At 56.1% G+C, this 21,378-nt stretch overlaps 8 protein-coding genes across 8 annotated transcripts; 5 read left to right on the forward strand and 3 right to left on the reverse strand.

Moving 5' to 3' along the window:
* Positions 1-2,063: 2,063 nt before the first annotated feature.
* INS49_005188 (uncharacterized protein) lies at positions 2,064-2,628 on the forward strand (the record flags this gene model as incomplete). The annotated part of the gene is made up of 2 exons (XM_043165975.1): positions 2,064-2,448; positions 2,519-2,628. The coding sequence occupies 2 exons, from the start codon at positions 2,064-2,066 to the stop codon at positions 2,626-2,628; spliced, it is 495 nt and encodes a 164-aa protein (XP_043017452.1).
* A 2,438-nt stretch (positions 2,629-5,066) lies between these two features.
* On the forward strand, positions 5,067-6,152 carry INS49_005189 (uncharacterized protein; the record flags this gene model as incomplete). The annotated part of the gene is made up of 5 exons (XM_043165976.1): positions 5,067-5,080; positions 5,182-5,266; positions 5,334-5,359; positions 5,433-5,934; positions 6,009-6,152. The coding sequence occupies 5 exons, from the start codon at positions 5,067-5,069 to the stop codon at positions 6,150-6,152; spliced, it is 771 nt and encodes a 256-aa protein (XP_043017453.1).
* Positions 6,153-7,022: 870 nt separating this feature from the next.
* On the forward strand, positions 7,023-7,962 carry INS49_005190 (uncharacterized protein; the record flags this gene model as incomplete). Its single annotated transcript, XM_043165977.1, has 4 exons — positions 7,023-7,095; positions 7,203-7,273; positions 7,377-7,430; positions 7,558-7,962. The coding sequence occupies 4 exons, from the start codon at positions 7,023-7,025 to the stop codon at positions 7,960-7,962; spliced, it is 603 nt and encodes a 200-aa protein (XP_043017454.1).
* Positions 7,963-8,311: 349 nt separating this feature from the next.
* INS49_005191 (uncharacterized protein) lies at positions 8,312-9,637 on the reverse strand (the record flags this gene model as incomplete). Its single annotated transcript, XM_043165978.1, has 6 exons — positions 8,312-8,343; positions 8,433-8,736; positions 8,815-9,010; positions 9,077-9,201; positions 9,297-9,336; positions 9,402-9,637. 6 exons carry the CDS (start codon positions 9,635-9,637, stop codon positions 8,312-8,314), a joined length of 933 nt encoding a protein of 310 aa, XP_043017455.1.
* Positions 9,638-10,260: 623 nt separating this feature from the next.
* INS49_005192 (uncharacterized protein) lies at positions 10,261-11,716 on the reverse strand (the record flags this gene model as incomplete). Its single annotated transcript, XM_043165979.1, has 3 exons — positions 10,261-11,374; positions 11,446-11,544; positions 11,607-11,716. The coding sequence occupies 3 exons, from the start codon at positions 11,714-11,716 to the stop codon at positions 10,261-10,263; spliced, it is 1,323 nt and encodes a 440-aa protein (XP_043017456.1).
* A 1,234-nt stretch (positions 11,717-12,950) lies between these two features.
* On the forward strand, positions 12,951-15,014 carry INS49_005193 (uncharacterized protein; the record flags this gene model as incomplete). Its single annotated transcript, XM_043165980.1, has 4 exons — positions 12,951-13,089; positions 13,249-13,866; positions 14,003-14,494; positions 14,557-15,014. 4 exons carry the CDS (start codon positions 12,951-12,953, stop codon positions 15,012-15,014), a joined length of 1,707 nt encoding a protein of 568 aa, XP_043017457.1.
* Positions 15,015-16,071: 1,057 nt separating this feature from the next.
* INS49_005194 (uncharacterized protein) lies at positions 16,072-16,981 on the forward strand (the record flags this gene model as incomplete). Its single annotated transcript, XM_043165981.1, has 5 exons — positions 16,072-16,103; positions 16,163-16,244; positions 16,393-16,681; positions 16,788-16,818; positions 16,897-16,981. The coding sequence occupies 5 exons, from the start codon at positions 16,072-16,074 to the stop codon at positions 16,979-16,981; spliced, it is 519 nt and encodes a 172-aa protein (XP_043017458.1).
* A 581-nt stretch (positions 16,982-17,562) lies between these two features.
* Positions 17,563-19,541, reverse strand: INS49_005195 (uncharacterized protein; the record flags this gene model as incomplete). The annotated part of the gene is made up of 3 exons (XM_043165982.1): positions 17,563-17,736; positions 17,929-18,335; positions 18,494-19,541. 3 exons carry the CDS (start codon positions 19,539-19,541, stop codon positions 17,563-17,565), a joined length of 1,629 nt encoding a protein of 542 aa, XP_043017459.1.
* Positions 19,542-21,378: the final 1,837 nt, after the last annotated feature.

Below are 21,378 nucleotides of genomic sequence, written 5' to 3' on the forward strand. Positions count from 1 at the left end.
TAGCGCGGGATAATCCATCATCCACCCGTCATGAACGAAGCCTGACAGGCACGCGCGTGTCTCGTGCCCCCTCGCTGGCTCTACGGAGCAGACTCTGGACTCTCAAGTCACTGATTCCTCCAACCGGACCAAACCAACGGCCCCAGAGCGCGGACTTGAAAAGCATGTGCAGGACAAGATTGTTGGTTGCTGCAGGAATGACACCCAGCAACGAGGAGCAGCGGGTCTGGGCCTTTGCCGGTGGCCAGGGTGGACGAGTGAGGCGTTCTGGCGTTGTGATTTGTAGCCTGGCAGCTTGGCTACCTCAGTCCATCCTGCTTGCCGATCGATCCTGTCCTTGGTGTTGCGATGAGTGACGGCCACAGACAAATCCAGCATGCAGACTCCATGGTCCAGACCTGTTGGCCGGGCCACAGGCCACAAGCCACCAAGAGGCCGAGGCCACAGGCAAGCATCAAGCAAGCAAGCACCGGAGCAACAAATTGGGAGAGCATGGGGGAGACAAGGCTGCTGGCAAGCGTGGGTGACCCCAGGCGGTGGTGCCCCAACGAGTGTGCCAACCAGGCAACCTGGCACCATACCAAGGAGCCAGCAAACTAAGGAGGTGGTAGCTGGCCGCCGGTTGGCAGGCGCCGTCTGTCAGTCTGCGTCGCGTCGAAATCAACTCGACCACAACGACAAATGTGCTGTGCTGTGGATGTACTAAAAACATGTATCAGTGCCCGACCCAATACTTCTTCATCCCACGCCCTGCCAATCCATCAACCGCATCCATGCCGCCCGTGGTGCCTGGAACTAGGGCCGAGCCCAGAACTCTCTCCCCCTCCCTCCGTCCCAAGCACTTCGTGACTTCCTGCCCACTGGGCCACCACCACCGCGGCACCACCATCGGCGGCCCGCAAGCCTCGTAACGGCTCGACGCCTGTGGAAGCTATTACCCAACCTCGGGGAGGTGAGGAGACACGCTTATGCTCCAGACGGGTGCAGTCTCTCTGTGTGTGTGTGTGTGTGGTAGCACACGACAGGTGGCAAAGCTTCGAGCTTCACAGCACTGGACAGGCCAGATCTGACAAAGGCCGAGAAATGCCGCGATGGTTTTTTTCTTCTCTCTCATGTTCGCTTTTCCTCGCCTTCTCGCTGCTTCTCTGTGCACACACTCCGTTTCGTAACTGGCGGGTTGGTCTTGACTAGTGAGATGCCCGGTGGTTTGTTTTTCTTTGTCTCTGTTTTTCTCCCTCCCCCGCCCCCTCACCGTGTGGCATGTACATACTGTAGCAGTATTACCCCTGCGTCCGAGGAGGGCGAGAGGGGGTACAGGCAGGCAGGTGGGAAAGGCCGCGTCGAGACCGTGTGGTCCCACGCTGCCACGATGGGGTCGACGGGTCGGAATGCACAGCCAGGTGGGTGTTCAGGGTGCTGTGGGCCACTGTCTGGGGTACGTACTGCACAATGCATGCACATGCTTGCACAGTACTTGAGGTAGGTACCTGCCCAGAACAGTATCACACCACAGTACGCCAGCCAGCTTCTATTTATTATTCACCACTGTACCGCGGCCCAGCATTTCAGCCCAAGTGGGCTGGCGGGCAACGGCAATGACAAAGACAAAGCGAGGGAGGCAGGAGCGAGACGCTCGGTACTGTAGCAGGTACCATGCTGTGGTACTGTCCCCCCAGGAAGTGTCTGTCTGCTCCCTCTGCTGTTGCAGACTGGAGTACAGCACACGGCGGGCCGGGCTCCTTGCATACGAACTTGGAAAGTCTGCGCAATACATAATAACACCCACACACGCACACTCCCAGCACCCACCCACTCGCTCACACCTTCGTCTGACCGTTTCATTGCTGCGATCCAATTAGTCCCTCTGGTTCCAACTAGTCTATATCTTGCTTGAACTCTGTTCACTTACAAGACTTGACATAACCTCCCTGCCCCCCGTCTCCTACCACCACCAACACACTCTCACTCTCACTTCACCTCACGCCTCCCCCTCCATATAATTCACCACATCCTCCCTGCAACTTGCAGCCCTCCCGACCAAGCGAGTCGCCATACCAGGCTCAATGCTCGACAACATCAACAACCTCGCCATCTACATCCCCAGTCTCTTTCACTACGTGTCAGATTCGGACGACGATATGGCATCACCAACAGAGTCTCGCCGGGGCACCTCCCAGAGGAGGACCTCTTCTAGGTCAAGCAGCCGCCGCCCGAGGCTCCTCCGCTCCAGCGCAACAGAGCCCTCCATCACGCCGTCCACTGCTAGCCGCAACGCATTGGCAACCCCTGGCACCAGCCGCCGGGCAACAGACCTGCTGAACCAGGTCGCCGTCTCCAGCTCACCACCAAACTCATCGACACCTCTCTCCCAGAGCCCGACCATGTACGACAGCCCGGACAGGATTGCGAGGGACCACGTCGACCTGGACGGATTCCGCCCCCACCTAGGTATGTCATCATCCCACCCGCGTTCCTGGTGTTTCAACGTCATTCGTGCTGACAGTGGGGGGTTTCACAGCAGACTCTGGACGCTATTTCAGTTTCCCGAGCTTCGACACCTGGCAGCCCGACCAGCCAGAGGAGCGGGAGCCTCAGATGCAGATGCAGATGCAGATGCAATCCCCCTGACTCAATGAAGGGCTGCCACCGTCTTGGACTTCTTGGATGGAACGGCAATGGCAACTACGAGGATTTTGGATTCAAGCATGCCCTTCATATTGAAGACGGCATAGCATTTTAACCACCCGGACTCACTCCCTTTCCCCCCGGTCAACCAGCTCGTGTGTTTGCATACCACGCTGGGGTGACGGCGACGACGCAGTCGAGCAAATGCGACTGCTCACTGGGGTGCCAGGTCAGCCACAGCCTGGCAGGGAGAGTGGACGTTTGGCCCCGAACAGTCGGTAGACCACAGGGGGGATGATCATTGGCAGGGGGGAGACATGGGCTCAGGATGAGGTCATAGGGCTGGTCAACTTCCTTCAGCGATGGCGTACATGGCGTTCAGAACAGGATATGACGGCTTCCAGACGCTCTCCTTCAGAGCCTAGACCTGGCCAGGGTCGGTGCATGGAAGAAGAAGGCTAGGAAATGCAGGCACCCAGGCCTCGCCCGCTTGTTGACCGGAAAGGACGGAGAAATTCAGGAGAGTGGGAAGAGAGAACACGCAAAGAAGGCAGGGCCCGCATACACTGGTAGCATACAGCACCACTTCCCACGATACCCATTTGCATAGCCCCACAATCAATCGCGATCATTGAACCGACGTTGAGTACGGTGTAAACAAAGAAAACACCCACAGGGAGGAGAAATCGTGATCCCGCACTGGAGCATCGGCATGTCCATGCAAGGTTGCTCGCCGAGCCCGTTCTTCTGGGAGAATGTGACTTTCCTGGGCGTGCCTGGGCCCTCCCGGCGGGTTCCTCCTGACCTCGTGCCTGACAGGTCCGGTCCAACCGCGGAACAGACCGAAGCTTCTGTGGGGCAACCGTCGCATGGCAAGCTTCCTACTCGAAGCGAGATAAAGTGACAGGAAAGCATGTTACCCTCTCCCCCCCCTTCCCGGGCCACGGGGGTGTGAGCGGGCTGGCGGGAGAGCCTGCCAAACAGGGATGGCCGATGGTGAGGCGGTGAGCCCAGTTTCCGCTCAGCTAGGTGAGTGGGTGAGGTCATTGCCCATAGCTTTTTGTGTGTGTGTGTGTGTGTGTGTGTGTGTATTCGGGCCCGTCAGCACCTACGTACGTAGATAGGTGAGACGGACACGCTGGCAGGCAGCGTGAGCGTGAGAGCGTCCCGAGGTCGAGATAGATGAGGTGAGTGTCGCGGCAGGAATGGGGCCTGGGATACTGCGGATGCGGCATTATCAATCCTGCTGCCGAGACGGGCTGACGGGGGTGGATCGCGCCGCTGACGGCTCTTTTTTTTGAGTTTGCACGGTGTGTGTGTGTATGTGTGTCTGCTTTAGAAGTTCACCGAAGCCAGCGTGTTGTTCTGCGTGGGGACTTTGATCTGCGCGCCCTGAGCCGACTGACTGCGTTGGGTTCCCGGGAGACTTGGAAGCCTGACGCCTCTTGTCCCCGGTGTCGATCTCATCTTACCAATGAACAGATTGGTTTAGGGACTAGTTGTCCCATTTCTCCTGCTGTTGTTTTCGTCGTCGTCGTTTTGCCAGCCACTCAGACCTCCAACGCATAGAGAGTGATGTGTTCCCAAATTGCTGCCCCTGATGGTTGACGAGGCTGTCTGTTTCCAGTAGATGCTGCTTCAGCAGCATGAGGCGAGCAACCTGGGTCAGTTGGATTCCTGTTGGCCTCCTGTAAGAGTTCCGCTCAGGCTGAGACGTAGCCCAGCTCGCGGACCTGGGACCGTTGGGCATTCCTCCGCTGCTGTTATTAGCTCACCCATGCGATTCAGTGCAAGCTTTCTCGGGCAGTTGGGTTGGATGGGCGTCCGGGGGGTTGCTGGTGGCCTCGTGGCAATCGGCATCAAAGTCAATTCCGGCCTGGGGTGTCCTTCAGAAGAGAACGGATATTTGCACCCGCAAAAACATGTGGTATATCCATACATCGCCAGCACTAAACCAACACCCACGCCCAATTCACAGACCCAATTCACACTCTCAATTCGTACACCTAACACCTATACAATTTACACAAGTATTAGGCGTATGCATGTTGGGTGTATGGGTGTTGGGTGTGTTATACCACGTGTGGGAGTGAAATATCCGGATTCCTTCAGAAAGCACCCAATCAGCCTAGTCAAGGATATTCAGGAGCGACGAGGGCTAGGTGCATATCACTGCTTTGTACATGTGATGACAGAGCATCGTTCTGTCGGGGCAGCATCCCCCTAACACGATATAATGTGCTATCGGGGCGCCGCGGAAATAGGTCGCTCCTTCTTCCGAACGCTCGGGCCAGGTCGCCGCACCACCGGCCAGCTCTTCAGAGAAAATTCGCTTTGTCGATTTGACGCCTGTCTCCGCCTAGAACCTTGAATCTCGCGATCTCCCAATTCCACCCACCTAACGAACCATTGCCCGTCTTTGAGATCCGAACCTCGCAAAGATGGCTGTTGGCAAGTACGTCGATTCTTCCGGTCCCAGCGACGATGCACGGCTGCCCAAACCGAACGCCGTGGGAGCGAAGACGAACAGTCCGCTGATGGGTATACTTTTGACAGGAACAAGAGATTGTCCAAGGGCAAGAAGGGTCTCAAGAAGAAGACCGTCGACCCCTTCTCCCGCAAGGACTGGTACGGCATCAAGGTACGATGCAATTCGCCCCGACCGCCACAGCAAACAGAAACCCCGACTAACAAGTACATGCGAACAGGCTCCTGCGCCTTTCAACGTCCGAGAGTAAGCAATCCGATACGCGAAACGCGACGACCCCGCGAGGTTGAAGAACGAGATCTGACAGCACCTGCTACAGTGTCGGCAAGACTCTTGTCAACCGGACCACCGGTCTCAAGAACGCCAACGACTCCCTGAAGGGCCGCATCGTCGAGGTTTCCCTCGCCGACCTGCAGAAGGATGAGGACCACGCTTTCCGCAAGATCAAGCTCCGCATCGACGAGGTCCAGGGCAAGAACTGCCTGACCAACTTCCACGGTCTCGACTTCACATCCGACAAGCTGCGGTCGCTCGTCCGCAAGTGGCAATCCCTGATCGAGGCCAACGTCACGGTCAAGACCACCGACGACTACCTCCTCCGCCTGTTCGCCATTGCTTTCACCAAGCGCCGACCCAACCAGATCAAGAAGACCACCTACGCTGCTTCTTCCCAGATCCGCGCCATCCGACGAAAGATGACCGAGATCATCACCCGTGAGGCCGGCAGCTGCACCCTGCAGCAGCTGACCAACAAGCTCATCCCTGAGGTCATTGGCCGTGAGATCGAGAAGGCCACCCAGGGCATCTACCCCCTCCAGAACGTACGTGGACACCGATCCGGCTGGGCGCAAGGGAGTGACTATCAGACAAGACGGGAGACTGACTGTTATCGCAGGTGCACATCCGCAAGGTCAAGCTGCTCAAGCAGCCCAAGTTCGACCTCGGTACCCTGCTGGCCCTCCACGGCGAGTCGTCCACGGACGAGCAGGGCCAGAAGGTTGAGCGGGAGTTCAAGGAGCGCGTTCTCGAGGAGGTGTAAGGCTGAGGCGACGACAAAATTGACTTGGAGCGCGGCATGGACACGGTTTCTTCAGGCAATATCTCTCAGGGGCGTGGGTCTTGCTTATTCGTTACTTTTGGCGTGGCGACCGGTACAGAGTAGTCATGGATATCTGTGCCTTTACGAGTCCAGGCCGGGATGAATCAAAGAGGGAAATCGAACACAAAAAAGAAGACGACGAGCGCCACTACAAGCCTGTGAGATGTCCGCCCTGTCATTTTCGGCTCGGCCCTGGAGCGTCGTCTTAGACGACGATGCGAGGATGGCGTACTTCGGGTTCGGATACGCAAAGCATCGGGGGGTGGTGTGGATGTAGAGGCTGGCCCGTAGAGGGCCAAATACCGAGAGGCAATTCGAAATCCCTGCCTGTCTTTTCTGATGTGCTCGGATCATGTGTTCTCCTGTGTAGACGTATGCCTACAGGCTCGTGTGCGTACGTGCGACCGTGCCGGCATTGAAGGTCGGTGTTGTGGCCATTCGCGTCGCTGTTCTAACAGCAAAAGCAGCGCAATGAATGAAGTCCGCATGTACGACTTCTTCTAATGCGAGATAGTTGGCGCGATTCGAGAAAGGTCTACCCGTGTTTCTGGTATCCCGGGCCGTTTTGGTGGTGGTCATGGGTTCACTTTCTGGAGGGGCAAACAAGCTTTCGACTGGCTCTGACCTCACTGAGTCTTTGTCCTGCCCAGGTACCCAACCCACTTACCTGCCTGCATCATCTTCCCCTGGCCACACGCGTGCCTACCGCCCAGGACTCCAAAAAGAAACATGGCCACCTAAGATTTTGCCGCAATCTACATGCACCTCTCCTAACTTTACTTTGATATTCCGTACTCCTGCTTCTTAATCATGGCTTCCGACGACTCCCTGCCGACCCTCAAGATACTCCTCATCGGGCCCTCCAGCGCTGGAAAATCGGCGTGTAAGCTGCCCCTGGACTCATTCACCGCCTTATTAGCCACGAGCTTGCCCCCTTTGCTCGTCCCTGAGAAAACTTAGAGGAGGTATTCATCTGACCCGTCCCGCTAGTGTTGATGAGATATTGTGAGGATGTCTTTGAGCCTGAATCAGCAACGGCGACCATCGGGATAGATTTCAAAGTATGTCACCCCGGGTACCCCCCCTGAGCGGTTGTCACTTCTCATCTCATGGATGGAGCACTGGCTCTTACATGAGAGGTTCTGACATGCACTGCGTTCGTAGATAAAGAAACTCTCGGTCAGGGGCAAGGCATACCGCTTGACGCTCTTTGATACTGTGAGTCCGACAGTGCCGCTCTTCGGCGCCCTAGCCGGGCCACACGCCTGCTTGCATGCACAACAGCCAAACAAGGGGCTGCTCAGGGCGGGATGCACAGTACTAACACTCAACCCTTCCCAAAAAGGCCGGCCAGGAACGCTTCCGCACCCTCTCAACCTCGTACTACCGCGGCGCTCACGGCGTCATCCTCGTCTACGACGCCTCGTCCCGGACGTCGTTCGCCTCGATGGAGCGGTGGTTCGACGAGGTCGAGGTCAACACCGTCCCCGGCGTGGCGCTGTACCTGGTCGGGGCCAAGGTCGATAAGCCCCGGGCCGTGACTGCCGCCGAGGGCCAGGCGCTCGCGGACGCCCACGGCGCGAACTTCTGCGAGGTCAGCGCCAAGACGAGGGAGAACGTGAGGAAGCCCTTTGTCGAGATCGTCGACGCCGTCGTGAGCCACCCGGACGTGATGAGGGCCGCGGATGGTGGGAGTAAGGGGACTGTCAATGTGGGGGAGGACGAGGCAGCGTCGTCGTGTTCTTGCTGATGGGGGAAAATCCTGGGGTGGTTGAGACTGTCAAAACTATTGTCCCTGCGACGTGAGCTCACTTAATGACTGGACGACGGATAGACGGAATTACGTGGCATCGAGCACATGAAAGGCATAGTAAAGCGTTGCAAATAGACGGGCGATGGATACTGAGAGGCGCCGCCGGTTGCTTTGCTTTGCTGCGCTTCATCTTCACTTCGGACCTCTTAAGGCTGTAGCAATTCCATTATCTTTTCGGACCGAATACTGGTAAAAATACACATACAAGCAGCAGGCCCGCGAGGGCTGTCTATATGCTGCCTCACACCTTCTAGGGATACATTCCTCTATGTATTCTGGGAAATCTCTATTCCTTCGGACCAAGGAACCGCACAACAGCTGTCCCGCAAATTAGCATCATTCAACATGTCTCATGAGCCCGTACAAATCACAAGAGAGCTCGCGAACGAACGAGCCTGGAAACTCACCTTGCCTGAACGCCTCCGGGTTCTCCGAGATCAGCCAGTGGCCCGCCTCGACGTCGGCGACCTCGAAGCGCGGGAAGAACTCGCCCACGGCCGGCAGCACCTCGTCGGGCACGTACTTGCTCTTGGTGCCCCGGACGAACAGCGCCGGTTTCTCGAACCGTGCCTTCCCCGGGTCCTTGTAGGGGAAGTCGCCCATATTCGCCAGTGCCTTGCCGAGCACGTCGAGGGGGACGCGGAACTTCTTGATCTTTTGTCCCTCCGGGGTGAAGAGGTTGCCGAGGAGGAACTGGCGGATGGGCAGGGACTTTTTGAAGGGGAATCATACGTATGTCAGTGAATCCGCCTAGCCCTCCCACTCTCTCTGAGGGATCAATCAACATACCTCCTCAAACTCGGCCATGATCGCATCAGCTGCCTTCTGCGTGGTCACGCCCGCGTCCTCGATCTTCTTCATGCCCCGGACGTACTTGGCAAAGTCGGTGGACAGGACGGCGTCAATGGGCGCGTTGTCCACGGAGACGATGTCCTTGACCATGGCCGGCGAGCGCAGGGCCAGCGCCATCCCCGTCTTGGCGCCCCTGTCGTGGCAGTCAGCGGTAGTCGGAGGCCGCGCACAGCGAGTGCTACGGTTGGGGCGGACTCACATCGAGTGGCCTATGATGGTGGGCTCTACTATCTTGTGCTCTTCTATGAAGGCCCCGACGTCCTCTGCCATGGCCGTGTAGTCATGGCGTTGGGCACGAGGTGAGTCGCCGTGGTTGCGGAGATCCTTTGCAACACATCAGTCTCGTCGCGGATACAGACGACCCCAAGCAATTTCATAGACTTTGAGGGTATCATAAAGAAGCTGGTCGGTCTACTTACAAGGGCATATATCGAGCGGCCGAGGTCCCGAGCAAGTGCTCTACAGCAAAGACACACTTTTCTTAGCCCTGTGCCCCCATGATCCTTCTACAAACCGATACTCACCTGCTTATGCTACGGTTGTTCTTCTTCGACCCAAACAGTCCATGCAGGAACAGGATGGGCGACGTCCGGTCCGGGCTGTCCGAGACCGGCTTGGCTGGCTCGTGCAGGTCGTACACCAAGGGAACGGTGGTGATGGCGCCCGAGGTGCTGCTGTAGGGGTGATGCGCCACAAGAGGGCGCAGGCCCTTCTGGCGCAGTCCTCGTAGGACAGGCCGCGCGCCGACTCCCAGTAGCATTCTCCGTGATCTTGTTCTCGGTGTGAGAGAAGTTGAGTCCGATTTCTGGTCGATTCATTTCGGGACATCTGACGAGATTTCGCGCAGATTTATGATTTATGAATAAGCTTGGACCATGCTGGGGTCTTGGCAGGGGTCCTTTCTCTCCTAAGCGGCTTGATCACTCGTCTGCTTTCTTTCGATTGCTGTAGTTCCCTGCGGTACTTTCAAGCCGTCTAATTTCGAATATCTCTCCCAGCGCTGATTTTCACCGGTAATTAATTATCACCAAGAACCACATGTCTTTATGGGATTGTCATTCTGTGCCGAACCTGAGCTGCGGACTACGATGTGTCCCAAGATGCTCCTGTGATCTATCGACTACCAGAGTAGAATACCCAATTGGGGAAAATGGACCTCAGCCATAGGCCATTCGGCCTTCCACGCTGAGCTGTGGTAACACTCTAAATCCACGGCGTTCTGTTCAGCCGCCATGGGATAAGCCCTGTCCCCCGATGATTGAGTAACCCTTGGGTATTTCCACATTCATGGGTGATTTGCCCGTGCTAGTCGTCCATCAACGACACCAGAGCCTTCCAGTCTGTGGGCCGGACATGTCCATGAACGACGGGGTACTCCAAGACTCATACATCCTCAAATTCCATGTCCTCCTCATCGTCATCGCCGTCGTCTTCCGCGGGCTCCTCGACCTTGACTTTCTTCACGGGCCTGTCCTCCGAACCAGGGCTTTCACGTTTTATTCCGGATCCGTTGGTGTCAGCCTCGCGCTTGATGGCCACTCCCGGCTCGTTCTTGACTGGGACACTGGATTGTCGAAGAGGCGAAGGTGCGGGCTTTACTCCGGTGCCGCCGGGGAGAGAAGAGGAGTTCAGTGGAGGCGTCGCAACCACGTCCTCAAAGTCTCCCTCATCATCCTCATCCTCAGATGACTCGTCTTGCTTCGCTGCGAGGGCCGCCTGCTCCCTCTTCAGGTTCTCCATGTAGCTGCTTAGCTTCTGTGCCTCCGTCTCGTCTAGCGCTTGCGGCCGTTTCAGGGTCTGCTTCTCGTTGTCGGTGTTCGACACTATAGCGCCTCCAGCTCCGGTGGTAGAGAAAGAAGCTCCATTGACCGTGCTGCTCGACATCCATTCCGGCAGTTCGTTCTGCTTAGCCAGCTTCTCTTTGCGCAAGCGCTCTGCTTCCTTCTCCTCCTCTGTCGGGCCCTCTGAGTTTGAGATGTTGATATCGATCTTTTTGGGGCCGGTGTCAGCTAGACCCTTCACACTGGTAGGCCTGGCTTGTTCAACAACGGTACTCTTTGCGACCTGGTGCTGGGCATCTCTGACGACTGGTAGGGCACTCTGTATTGCAAATTCGAAGTTGTTGTCTGGAACAACGACACTGTCGATGCGAAGCAACAAGTCGGTAATGAACTTCAGCTGGTTGTTGAGCCGGGTCACCTTTTCGTGTCCGGCCGAGGTTCTCTCGGCTTCGTGATTGAGAACGTGATTGCACCTCTGGCACAGGAAGCCCTGGGCGCTCACGTTGTCGAGAACCTCCAGCTGGGTGTAGTCTGCCTTACACCTGGGACAGACATATTCCTTGCGCTCGTTTGCCGGCACGGTGGGTACCTGCATGTCCTTGCCCAGCCTGTAGACCCTCCACTTGATAAAGTCGATCGTCTGGCGGTAGTCGATGTAGTAGTAGGTTCGGTTGACGGGGCGTACGGATCCTTCCTTGAGCTCTGATCGAACGTGTCTAGACGAACATACCAAGTCAGTTACGAAAGCCCAAGGACAAAGTGAGCCCCCACACAACGGCAAACGTACATGGCCAAAAAGCGGTCGTCCCTGAGCTTCGCGCAGAGCTTGTGGAGATCTTTCAAAGCCGTCATACTAAGAAGGTACGCAAGATCATCGTCGCGCAGCCTGGGAGCAGTGGTTTAGCAAGTTGGATGTCGCGCGTTCCCTCGACCTGGCACGCAACATACGCTGAGTGGATGACCAGGGCGTCAATGACAAGAATGTGGCGGACGTCGAAGTTGGGCTGCTGGTAGAATGCGCGCACGCAGGAGCGCACCAGCTGCTTTGCCAAATCCATTGCGCAAAGCAGCCCGTTGTGCCGGACGACGGTCTGGTGAAGAAGAGAGGGATGTTCCGAAGCGCGGCTAGTCAGGCGGAATTCTCGAGGGCTGAGGCGGGCGTCGCCTTTCTTCAAGTGGTGGACAAAAGGCGACCGCAAGGAGTGGAACGACCTCGGGAGGGCTGAAGTAGCAGCGAGATGCTACTACGTCGGGCTTTTGGATCAGGACGGTTGCATGATGATAGCAGGCGGTGGCGCGTGGAATGTACGACTCGAGCGCGGTGCGTCACAATCGTCGCAATGGTGTTGGGAGGGGCCTAAATCATTGAAGACTGAAGGTTGAGCCTCCCAGGTGTGTGATGGGACAGGAAAGTAGCGTGAGGACCAAGGAAGAGAGCATGGACGTTGCAGACTGCAAGGTTGACAATGGGATATTGAAAGCCTTGACCCACAAGCAGGCAACAGGCATCAGCCCCTGTTAGCGCAGTAAGGCTGCAGCTGGAATCCCAACTCACAACTCACTGGTACACAGTTTGACTACCTAGGTTCTCTAGAGACATTCCCTATTGATGTTGCGATGAAATGCACATTTCACATTGACCATGATATTTGTCCATGTAGATGCAATGCAGTGCATCCCAACCTGTCCTATTTTGTTAAAATTCTCAGAAGTGAGTTTAATTGTTCTCATCGCATTGGTCTGTAATCCACAAGAAGTTCCTGGGACTCGCTCTGCTATTCAAATGTTGCCACTGCAGTGCTGCGAAATTGCCCCTCGTAGCAATCGCACATTTCTTCCTGCACCGTTCGATCTTTCCACCATCTGTTCGATCTTTCCATCATCTTCGACCCCCATCGTGCTCGGCCCCAAACGGGCCTTTTTCAGGAGATTATCCCAAGCATGTTTTCCTTGAAACTTATTATGCAGCGGGCCATTTTTAGGAGATCACTTCCTGAGGGGTTCCAAAAGGAGGCCACCACGTACAAGGTCATGCAAGGTACTCCTGCTGTAGGAGGCTACCGTAAGGAATTTATCCCACAGTACATTCTTCTGAAAGGTGGAACCGCAAGAAAATACTCCATACAAAGTCACTTCCCGTAGTAAAAAGGAGGTTTATGAATAGTTGGTGGTAATGATGTCGTCACCCGGGGGGAAGGCGCGGTGGCTTGACGCGATTGTTTGATTGTACATACACCCTTGACCCCTCCACTTCTCAACCACAGCTCAAGAGTTCCGTTTGCACCGCATGCGATGGATCCTCCAACACCAGTAATTTATCTCTTGCCAACTCACTTGACTTCTGATGAGCTGCGCCAGTGGGGAGACAGGGTAGCGAGTATCGCTCGCGTCACTCAGGTCGCTAGCGAAGCGGATTTCATCGTTGGAAAGAGTACGTCCTCCCCGTTTGCTCAAGCCGCGCTCTTCCCAGTCCCCAACGGGTGAGATTGATTATATACCACACAAGCCGCTCGGCGGTTGCCCGCTCCAGTACAATGCGCAGAGCCTAGCCTTGTGCTCAAAAATAGATGGTTGACATTGAATTTGGTAGTCTCCCAGAGACTGCGGGCCCAGTTTGAGCTGCGGAAATTGAAGCTGTCCGCAGAGGAGGCATCATCTTCGGTGGGCGAGCCAGACTCAACCCCTAGGGCAAAGAGGCGAAAGATCTCCAGTACCGAGGACTATGCCTTGCGCAGCAGCTCATTCGAAGACTCCGACAATGAGCTCACCCAAGACCAGAAGACATCGACCACGGCTACGAGGAAGGTCATTCGACTTGCCTGGCTGCAAGACTCGTTGTCGAAAGGCAGCTTGCTAGACTACAGAGATTACCTGGTATACACGGCTCTCAAAGAACCAGCAGCCCCAGCGCCAAGGCTGTACAAGGCAGTCGAGCCGTCTACGCCACACAGTCTACCGCATCGAGACCAGCGAGCCCCATCCTCAGTCCTGCCATCTCGACGGCGAAGGGATAGACAAGAGCACCATCGCAAGGTCCCGCCTCTCCTGCCTCAGTCTACATCGGAGGAAAAGGCCATTTCTGACTTGCCCCCGGTCCCCGAGTACTTGCACACCAGCTACGCGTGCCAACGATCAACAGTTGTTCATCCACCAAATGAAGCATTCATTGAGAAGTTGAGGGAGGTCAGAGAGCTCAGGTCCATAAAGGGTGATCAGGTTGGCATAAGAGCATATTCTACTGCGATAGCTTCTTTGTCAGCGTACCCCTACCGACTGCAGAGCCCCGTTGGTGGGCCTCCTCAATCCGGCTCCCATTAGTATGGAAATTGCTGACACCATTCTAGAAGTGCGAAGACTGCCGGGCTGTGATGGAAAGATCGCTTTCTTGTTCTCGGAATTCAAAGACTCCGGCGAGCTGTCTGAGATTCAGAAGGCAGCCTCGGATCAGAAGATGACGGCCATCAAGACCTTTACCAATATCTTTGGGGTCTCCGCCGTAACGGCCGAAAGCTTCTATCGGAGAGGCTGGCGGGATCTCGACGACATTGTTGAGTATGGTTGGAACACAATCACCCGGTCACAACAAATCGGTGTCAAGTACTACGAGGAATTTCTGACGAAAATACCGCGGAGAGAAACGGAATCCATTGCGGGAACGGTTCTCCAGCATGCGAACAGGATCCACGAAGGCTTCCAGATGACCATAGTCGGAGGATACCGCAGAGGCAAATTGATGGGCGGTGACGTCGACATCATGTTGAGCCATCGGGATGAGGAAGTCACACATAGCTTCATCGACAAGTTGGTCGTCAGCCTGGAAAACGACAAGTTTATCAGTGAGTAGCCACTCCATCATCTGAACATTTCCTCGAGACTCTAACGAGCCATGGACTCTCAGCCCACACGCTCACCTTGAGTACCCACAACAGTGAGCGAGGCCAGCGGCCTACAAGTTTCAAGCCATCACCATCCGGGGGCGCAGGGTTCGACACGCTTGACAAGGCTCTTGTGGTCTGGCAGGATCCTCGATACGAACCTACTGCGGCCGCATCCACGAATCCAAATCCCCATCGCAGAGTAGACATTCTCATCAGTCCATGGAAGACCGTCGGCTGTGCGGTCTTGGGCTGGTCTTCGGAAACAACATTTCAACGCGACCTTCGAAGGTACTGCAAGTACGAGAGAAACCTCAAGTTCGACAGCAGCGGCATCAGGTCCCGCAAGCCCCCATACGACTGGGTGGACCTAGAAGACGGCGGAAAAGGACCGCCAGCAACCATGGAGGAGGCAGAGAAGAGGGTATTTGAGGGACTGGGACTGGTATTCAGAGCTCCAGCGGAGAGGTGCACCGGATGAAATGGTGTTCAAGCAGCTCCAGGTGTCCAGGACCTGTTCTTATAATATGTTGAAAAATGTACAGGGTATCTTCATCAGGCAGTCTTCGCATTCGCTAACATCAGCCCTCGGACCAGAATAACCGCCAGAGAGCAAATGAAAGCGAGTGTGAAGAATGCCTGATGAAGAAATCCTGTGCATTTCAATACTGGGTGAGATATTCCATTTCAGCTTTCAGGATGTGCATCCTCGTGCATGCGACGAAGTACATCGAGCAGCTTCTCGTTGCGAGAAAGTACTAGACTGACTACTCAACTATCCAAACCAACAACATTATGCTGTGTGTTGACTTCACCAATGAAATCACTTTGTATGAAGTTGCGCCTTTCCTGGCGGATTTGACGTGCCTTCAAGCTAAACCGTTGGTGATCCGGAGGCCCCGGCACCCGCTGAAGAGCATTACATGGTAATAAATACTAGCTGCTGTCGCTTTCCTTTTTTGTCCCCCCTGGACACCCACCTTTGACGATGCAGCCATCGTGATCAAAGCGGCCAGCCATTTGGCAAGCCTTCAACACGATGACCCAAGTCACGGAAAGGGAGGTGACTCGACGTTGAACCCCGTCCCCGCAACTCGGCTCAACCCCGTCGGCACTCGGTGCCATTTGCGCTGGCTGATCACATCAGCCATTGTACCAGGTACCACAAATCGGATAGATTGATTGGTCGAGCACCGTCCCTCGGGGACTTTGCTGGGTTGAGGATTTGCTACTGGGACCCAGCCGGCATCGTGAGGGCAACCTGGCTTCTTCCTCAGAGCCGCAACCGGACGAAACACCTGGCCGAGACGGCTCTAACGTCAGGGTTCTATGGTCCGTGGGAACGAGTTTAAAGCGGTTATGTCATCCACTACCTCCCTGGGTTCCGCCCGCTGGCGGCAAACCTTTCCCTTAGGGCGGATTCTACTTTTCCCAGCGAAGAAGAATAATCAGAATAAAAGTCGGCGACTGTTCAAGCATAAACTCTAAATTTCCATCCCGAAATTCTCCCAAGTTGATCAACGTGAACGTCCGCCAAAATGGTTGTGCTTGAGATCTCCAACAACTACGGGTGAGCCGAGACAGATCCGGTGGCGAGTTCATGAACACTGACTGACGCTGCGCCCAAAGATACGTCCTCCTCGCCGCGGCGTCGACCGTGTTCGTCAACATCTGGCATGGCTCCCAAACCGTGAAGGCCAGGAAGGCTAGTGTATGTAGCCTCAATTCAACGCTCAAGCGATCCACCGCCAGCGGGCCGTCCCTAGCCCACAGTGTTACTCCCCCAAGAAGCCACCGGTGAGCACTAAACCAGCCAGGCGCAACCGTTCGCTGACACTTCCTCTTTGCGTGGTATACAGGGCATCGGCTACCCTAACACGTACGCGACGGACGAGCAGGCGAAGGCGAGCCCCGCTGCGTTCCAGCTAAACTGCGGCAAGTCATGCCCTCTTCTGTGTACCCACCACAACTGGAGAATATGGAAGACTGACAGTGTTCGCATGATAGCCCAGCGTGCTCATGCCAACTTCACCGAGAACCTGACGCCCTTCATGGCCACGCTGCTGATCGCGGGTACAAGATACCCTCTGCAGGCCGCCGTGCTGGGGGCGGGGTGGCTGGTCTCCCGAATCGTGTACACTGCCGGCTGTAAGTGACGGTGGTGGTCATCTACAGCAAACGCCTTTTCTGGACGAAGACGGCGGCTCGTGTGTTCCCCCAATTGGCAATTTACTGACTCTTGAGTGTCTATCAGACACGTCTAACGGGCCCAAGGGGAGGGTGGCGTAAGTAGCAATCTCTCGAACCTTCCCTTTGACTTCTGCCTTACCTCCCAAAACCTGAGACTGACCCAGTTTTCCTAGGGGCTCCGCCGGCCACTACTTGTTTGGCGTGAGCCTGGCGCTTACCGCTTGCTACACGAGCGTGCAAATGGTACGGGGGGCCTAAGGGAGAGCTTCAAGAACTGGACGTGTTGTGGGTCGTGAGGACCATGTGGGAGGATTGTTGTGCCTTCACTGTACTATAGTAGACAGATAGTACCCCCGCGATATCAGCAACTCAACCGCCGTCTCATCTGGGGTATTTACACGTGGCTATGCTTGTTGGAATCGGATGCGATGCAAAAGACGTTTAAGATTGACACAATGTCGAGTGAGAATGACTTGGGTGGGCAACCCGTGAAAGCTCCCACTACCGCAAGGCAAATACAAGAATGTCGCACGAGGAGGCCATGTTGAAGGGCTGTTATTTGTCTAGGATTAGAGACTGACCGAATTGAGTTCACGTTGTCACAGTTGACAATTGGGCGCGAATGACTATCATGACTTTCTCAAAGCAGTGAACATTGCTATTTCGCTAGGCCTACCCAAAATATCATGCTTTTCACATTCAGTCATAACACGCGTGCGATACTGAACGAATGCCCCTGGAGCCGTTCCTGCCGTCCCATCAACACCAACAAAACGCCACTAACAAATACAAGGACAAGATCGAGCAAGGAATTATCTGTGGGAATCGGCGCTCAGCCCCTATCTCCTGCGGCGGCGCTTCTTCAGCTCCGTAATGTCATCGTAAGCTTCCGAGCCGGCGAGAAGTTCCTCGTCGGACTCAGCCGCTGCTTCAGGGTGGGCCTGCAAATTCTCGATGCCATCATTACCGAGCAAGAAGTCTCCCAGGTACTTGATCGAATGCAGAATCTCCTCCTGTTGCAACAAAGTCAGCCATGTCTGTGAGAATAAAGAGTAGCACGAAGAAATAATCGCGCAAATATTGCAACATCATTCCCGAAACAGCAAACGTCGTGCGGGACGAGCCGGGACGAGGACTCGATATTGGTGACAATGGGAAAGAATGTGAAAAGAGACTGCTTCTTTGGAGTTGGGAGAGGTACATACCCCGGTTGGAATAATCTGATCACTGGGCAGCAAGAATCCATAGCTGCCCGTATCCCGCAGCTTGATCTGGTAACTATAATGAGCACCCAGCTCGTGGTAGAACCAGTCGATAGCGGAGCCTCCGGTAGGCTCTATCCTAAGGGCCTTCTCCGTGTTCGAATCTGTCACCGCGCCCCTGCAGGCGGCCTTGACGGAATAGCTCTCGCCAGAGAACAGCCTGATGGACTTGGCCAGCCCAAGGGCGAGCTCTTCCATCTTCTCAATGTTCGGCGGCTCGACGCCGCAGGTATAAGCATAAGGGAAAAGGATCTGCTGGGAGTAAGAATGCAGATCCACCAGGCCAACAAAGTCGACATTGTTTTCTTCGACCTGGACCTTCGCCCAGTCGCGAAGCGCGGAGACTTCAACTGACTCCCAAGGTTCATCACCGCCGTACTATCGAATCAATTGTCAGCGAACCCGCCACAAGCTATCATGTCAGCGTCCTGAAAGATTCTTATCGCCTGGGAGCTCGAATCTGACAAGCAATGGAAGACTCGGGGTATTCAAAGTGAAGAGGACATACGCTCTCTGAACAGGGGTCGTTCTGGTGCACTCCGGACCCGTCCCACTGGTAGCCAAATGCGTGGTCGAGGGTCCAATCCGCGGCAGAACTGCAGGCTCGTGTGCTGGCGAGACTTCCTCCATAGTCGGTCGGCGCTCCACGTGTACTCAATGCCGTCCGGATTCAGCTCAGGGATGAACACGACGTCGAACTTGTTGAGAAACTTGGTGATCAGCGGGTCCTTGCCGTAGCTAGTGATGAGGGCCCAGGCGAGATAGTTGACCGTCGTCGTGGAGATCCATTCACGGGCGTGGGAGCCACCCATGATGACCAGAGTCCTGCGAGGCTGCCCCTGGTTGCTGAAGCCGGGGCCAACCACCAGCGCGGGGATGTCGCGGCCCTCGTAGGTCTGCCCTATGGTGGTGTAGCGCACAAAGGAAGGGAACATAACCTCGATCAGACGCATCCACCGTATGACGACCTTGTGGGGCTGGTAGTTGCGGAAGAAATAGAGGCCCTCATCGCCATTGTTGGGGGGCTGAGGCCTCATCAGGTCCACGCTGAACCTGCGCTCGAATTGGGACTGCTCCTTCGGTGTTGAGGGCGAAGGGTAGGAGGCGTACACGGCAGATGGCAGATCGTCGACCATGACCCAGTACGAGCTGCCCAGGGACGGCGGCAGCAGGCCGAGCAGCGATTTGACGTAGTTCTTCTGGACCCTCAAGTCGACCGTGCCGTCCCACGACCATATGTCCAGGAACAGGCGCTCGGTCGCCTTTGCCAACGCGGCCTCCTCCTCGGCGGTGGTGATGTTGACACGGAGGATGACCTCATCCTGATATTTCCGGCCCAGGTTTGGTATGCGTTGCTCGAAGTCTTTTGAGGCGGGCCGGCCGAAGACCATCTGGACGGCGCTATCGCGAAGCCATGTCAACCATGGAAAGACGGATCGGTCTGGGTGTGGGTGATTGTGGTGGCCGTGTGCTGCGGCGGCGGCGGCGGCGGCGGCGATGGCGGGAGCGGAAGGGGCGAGGAGGAGTGGGAAGAGGAAGGCGGACGGGAGTTGCATCTTATCGTCGCAGGGTCGTGCGAGACATGCGCCAGACGAGGTGGTGATGTAGCGCTCGGGGAGCGGCTATGCTGCGACGCACGTTGGGATTGACGATACGGCAGCACGGTTAGTTAGGCGCGGGTCCTCGGTCTCCAAAAAGCGTGCGTTGAGAGTGGCAACCGATTGCGTCGCGGCTCGTAGCGGCTACCACCGTGCAGAGCGGCCCAGCATCCGAAGACAACAGCTGATGCAGCTGGCGCGGGTCGGGTCGGCTTTTGCACAATGCTGAGGTCGTTGTAACGGCAGTCACGATGATGTTGCCTTGTACAGACAGGATGCCATCCGTGGGATGGCATTGTCCCACCCACCACCTTGATAGCATTGGACTAGACTACCTGCCCAGGCACCTGCTTTGGGCGCTTGGCGTCAGTCGGCCCACGGGAGAGGCTGCTTCTCCCGCGTCCGTCACCTCAACCTGGCTCCTCCTTCAATGGAAGCTTGGACTTGAAAGCATAGCCACACACCCAAGGATAGCTACCCAGGTACGGTACTCGCGGGCTCGACCAATGGCAGGCACGGGCGGGCGAGTTCACAAGGGAACACCCCCCTGCCAATTGCGTGGACTTGTCCAGCTTTGCATAGCAGCAGTAGCGGCAGCAGCACATGACGGCCAGGGTGCAGAGAATGGGATTTACATGGTTGACACACTTCTAGCACAAACCTTGGGACGCCCGTTGGTGCCGTGGATAATAGATATGGGCAGCCTCATTGGAGTGGTGCTGGTGCAACAATAAGGCGTGAGATGAATCAATTAGCTTCCGTCAACATGTGCTCAAGAGATTTAACTCTGAGCTTGTCGTGCTGCACATGCATGCCTACTGTAGGATTCGAGTGGAGATATCAAACTCGTCCCAAGTCGTGTAAGAGGCTGAGGCGGACTGACACCTTGGGCAAAAGACTGGCAGGACGATTCCAAATCCCAGCAGCAGCTCACACCGGAGTGGCGGGCAGACAGACAGACAGCTTGATCATCGAGGGCTCATCTCGGTCCCTGTCGTCTCCTGGCGCCAGTGCAATCCTCCGTCGAGCTCACGCTCTGTCGGCCTGGCGCGAGTTGGGATCTCTGGGCGGACATCGTACGTGAGCATGCAGTGCCCCGTGCGTGGTGCGCGTGTGTGGTTGCGTGTAATCCGTATGCGTCTGGGGGCGAGCTCGACCGCAAGGGGAAATTTCCAATGTTACGTTGGTGCTGGGGCGGTTCAAAATGGCTGCAGCTGAACAGGAAGGAAAAGAAGATTGTGGGGATTGAATGCCATGCCGGTCATCTCGAAGTGGCTCGAAAGTGGAGAGAAGGGAATTGGCAGAAGCCGACCCGCTTCCCGTACTTTGGCAGCCAGGCACATGCCTTAGCACCTTTGGGGCCCAGTGCTAGCCCGGTACACCGTCAACAGCGGCCATCCCCTATTCCCTGTCTCCTGCCCTGCTTGTCCAGGGCTGGCTTGTCCTGCGCCCGCTTGCAGGGAGAAAGAGAGACAGAGAGACAGAGAGACAGAGAGACAGAGAGCAAGGCTGTCACGGCACGCCGGCCACTTCAGCATTGATCGATCCCAGAGCACTCACGGGAGACCTTGCTTCCAGGAGCCGACTCGCCTTGCAGGTTGCAACCTACCTGCATTGCATCCCCGGGCGCATCGAGTCGACCGCAGCAGCGACGGCAAACCCCTCCAGCTGCCAGCATCCAGCCTCCTACCTCCAGCCAACTCCGACATCCCAATCTCCCAACCCTCCGTCTCCCATCCCGCTCCCAGCTGGACGACCGCCTTGGCTTGAGACCGACCTGGGTAGACCGAGACCT

Source organism: Diaporthe citri, assembly GCF_014595645.1.
Source record: "Diaporthe citri strain NFHF-8-4 chromosome Unknown scaffold_15, whole genome shotgun sequence".
Lineage (NCBI taxonomy): Eukaryota > Fungi > Ascomycota > Sordariomycetes > Diaporthales > Diaporthaceae > Diaporthe > Diaporthe citri.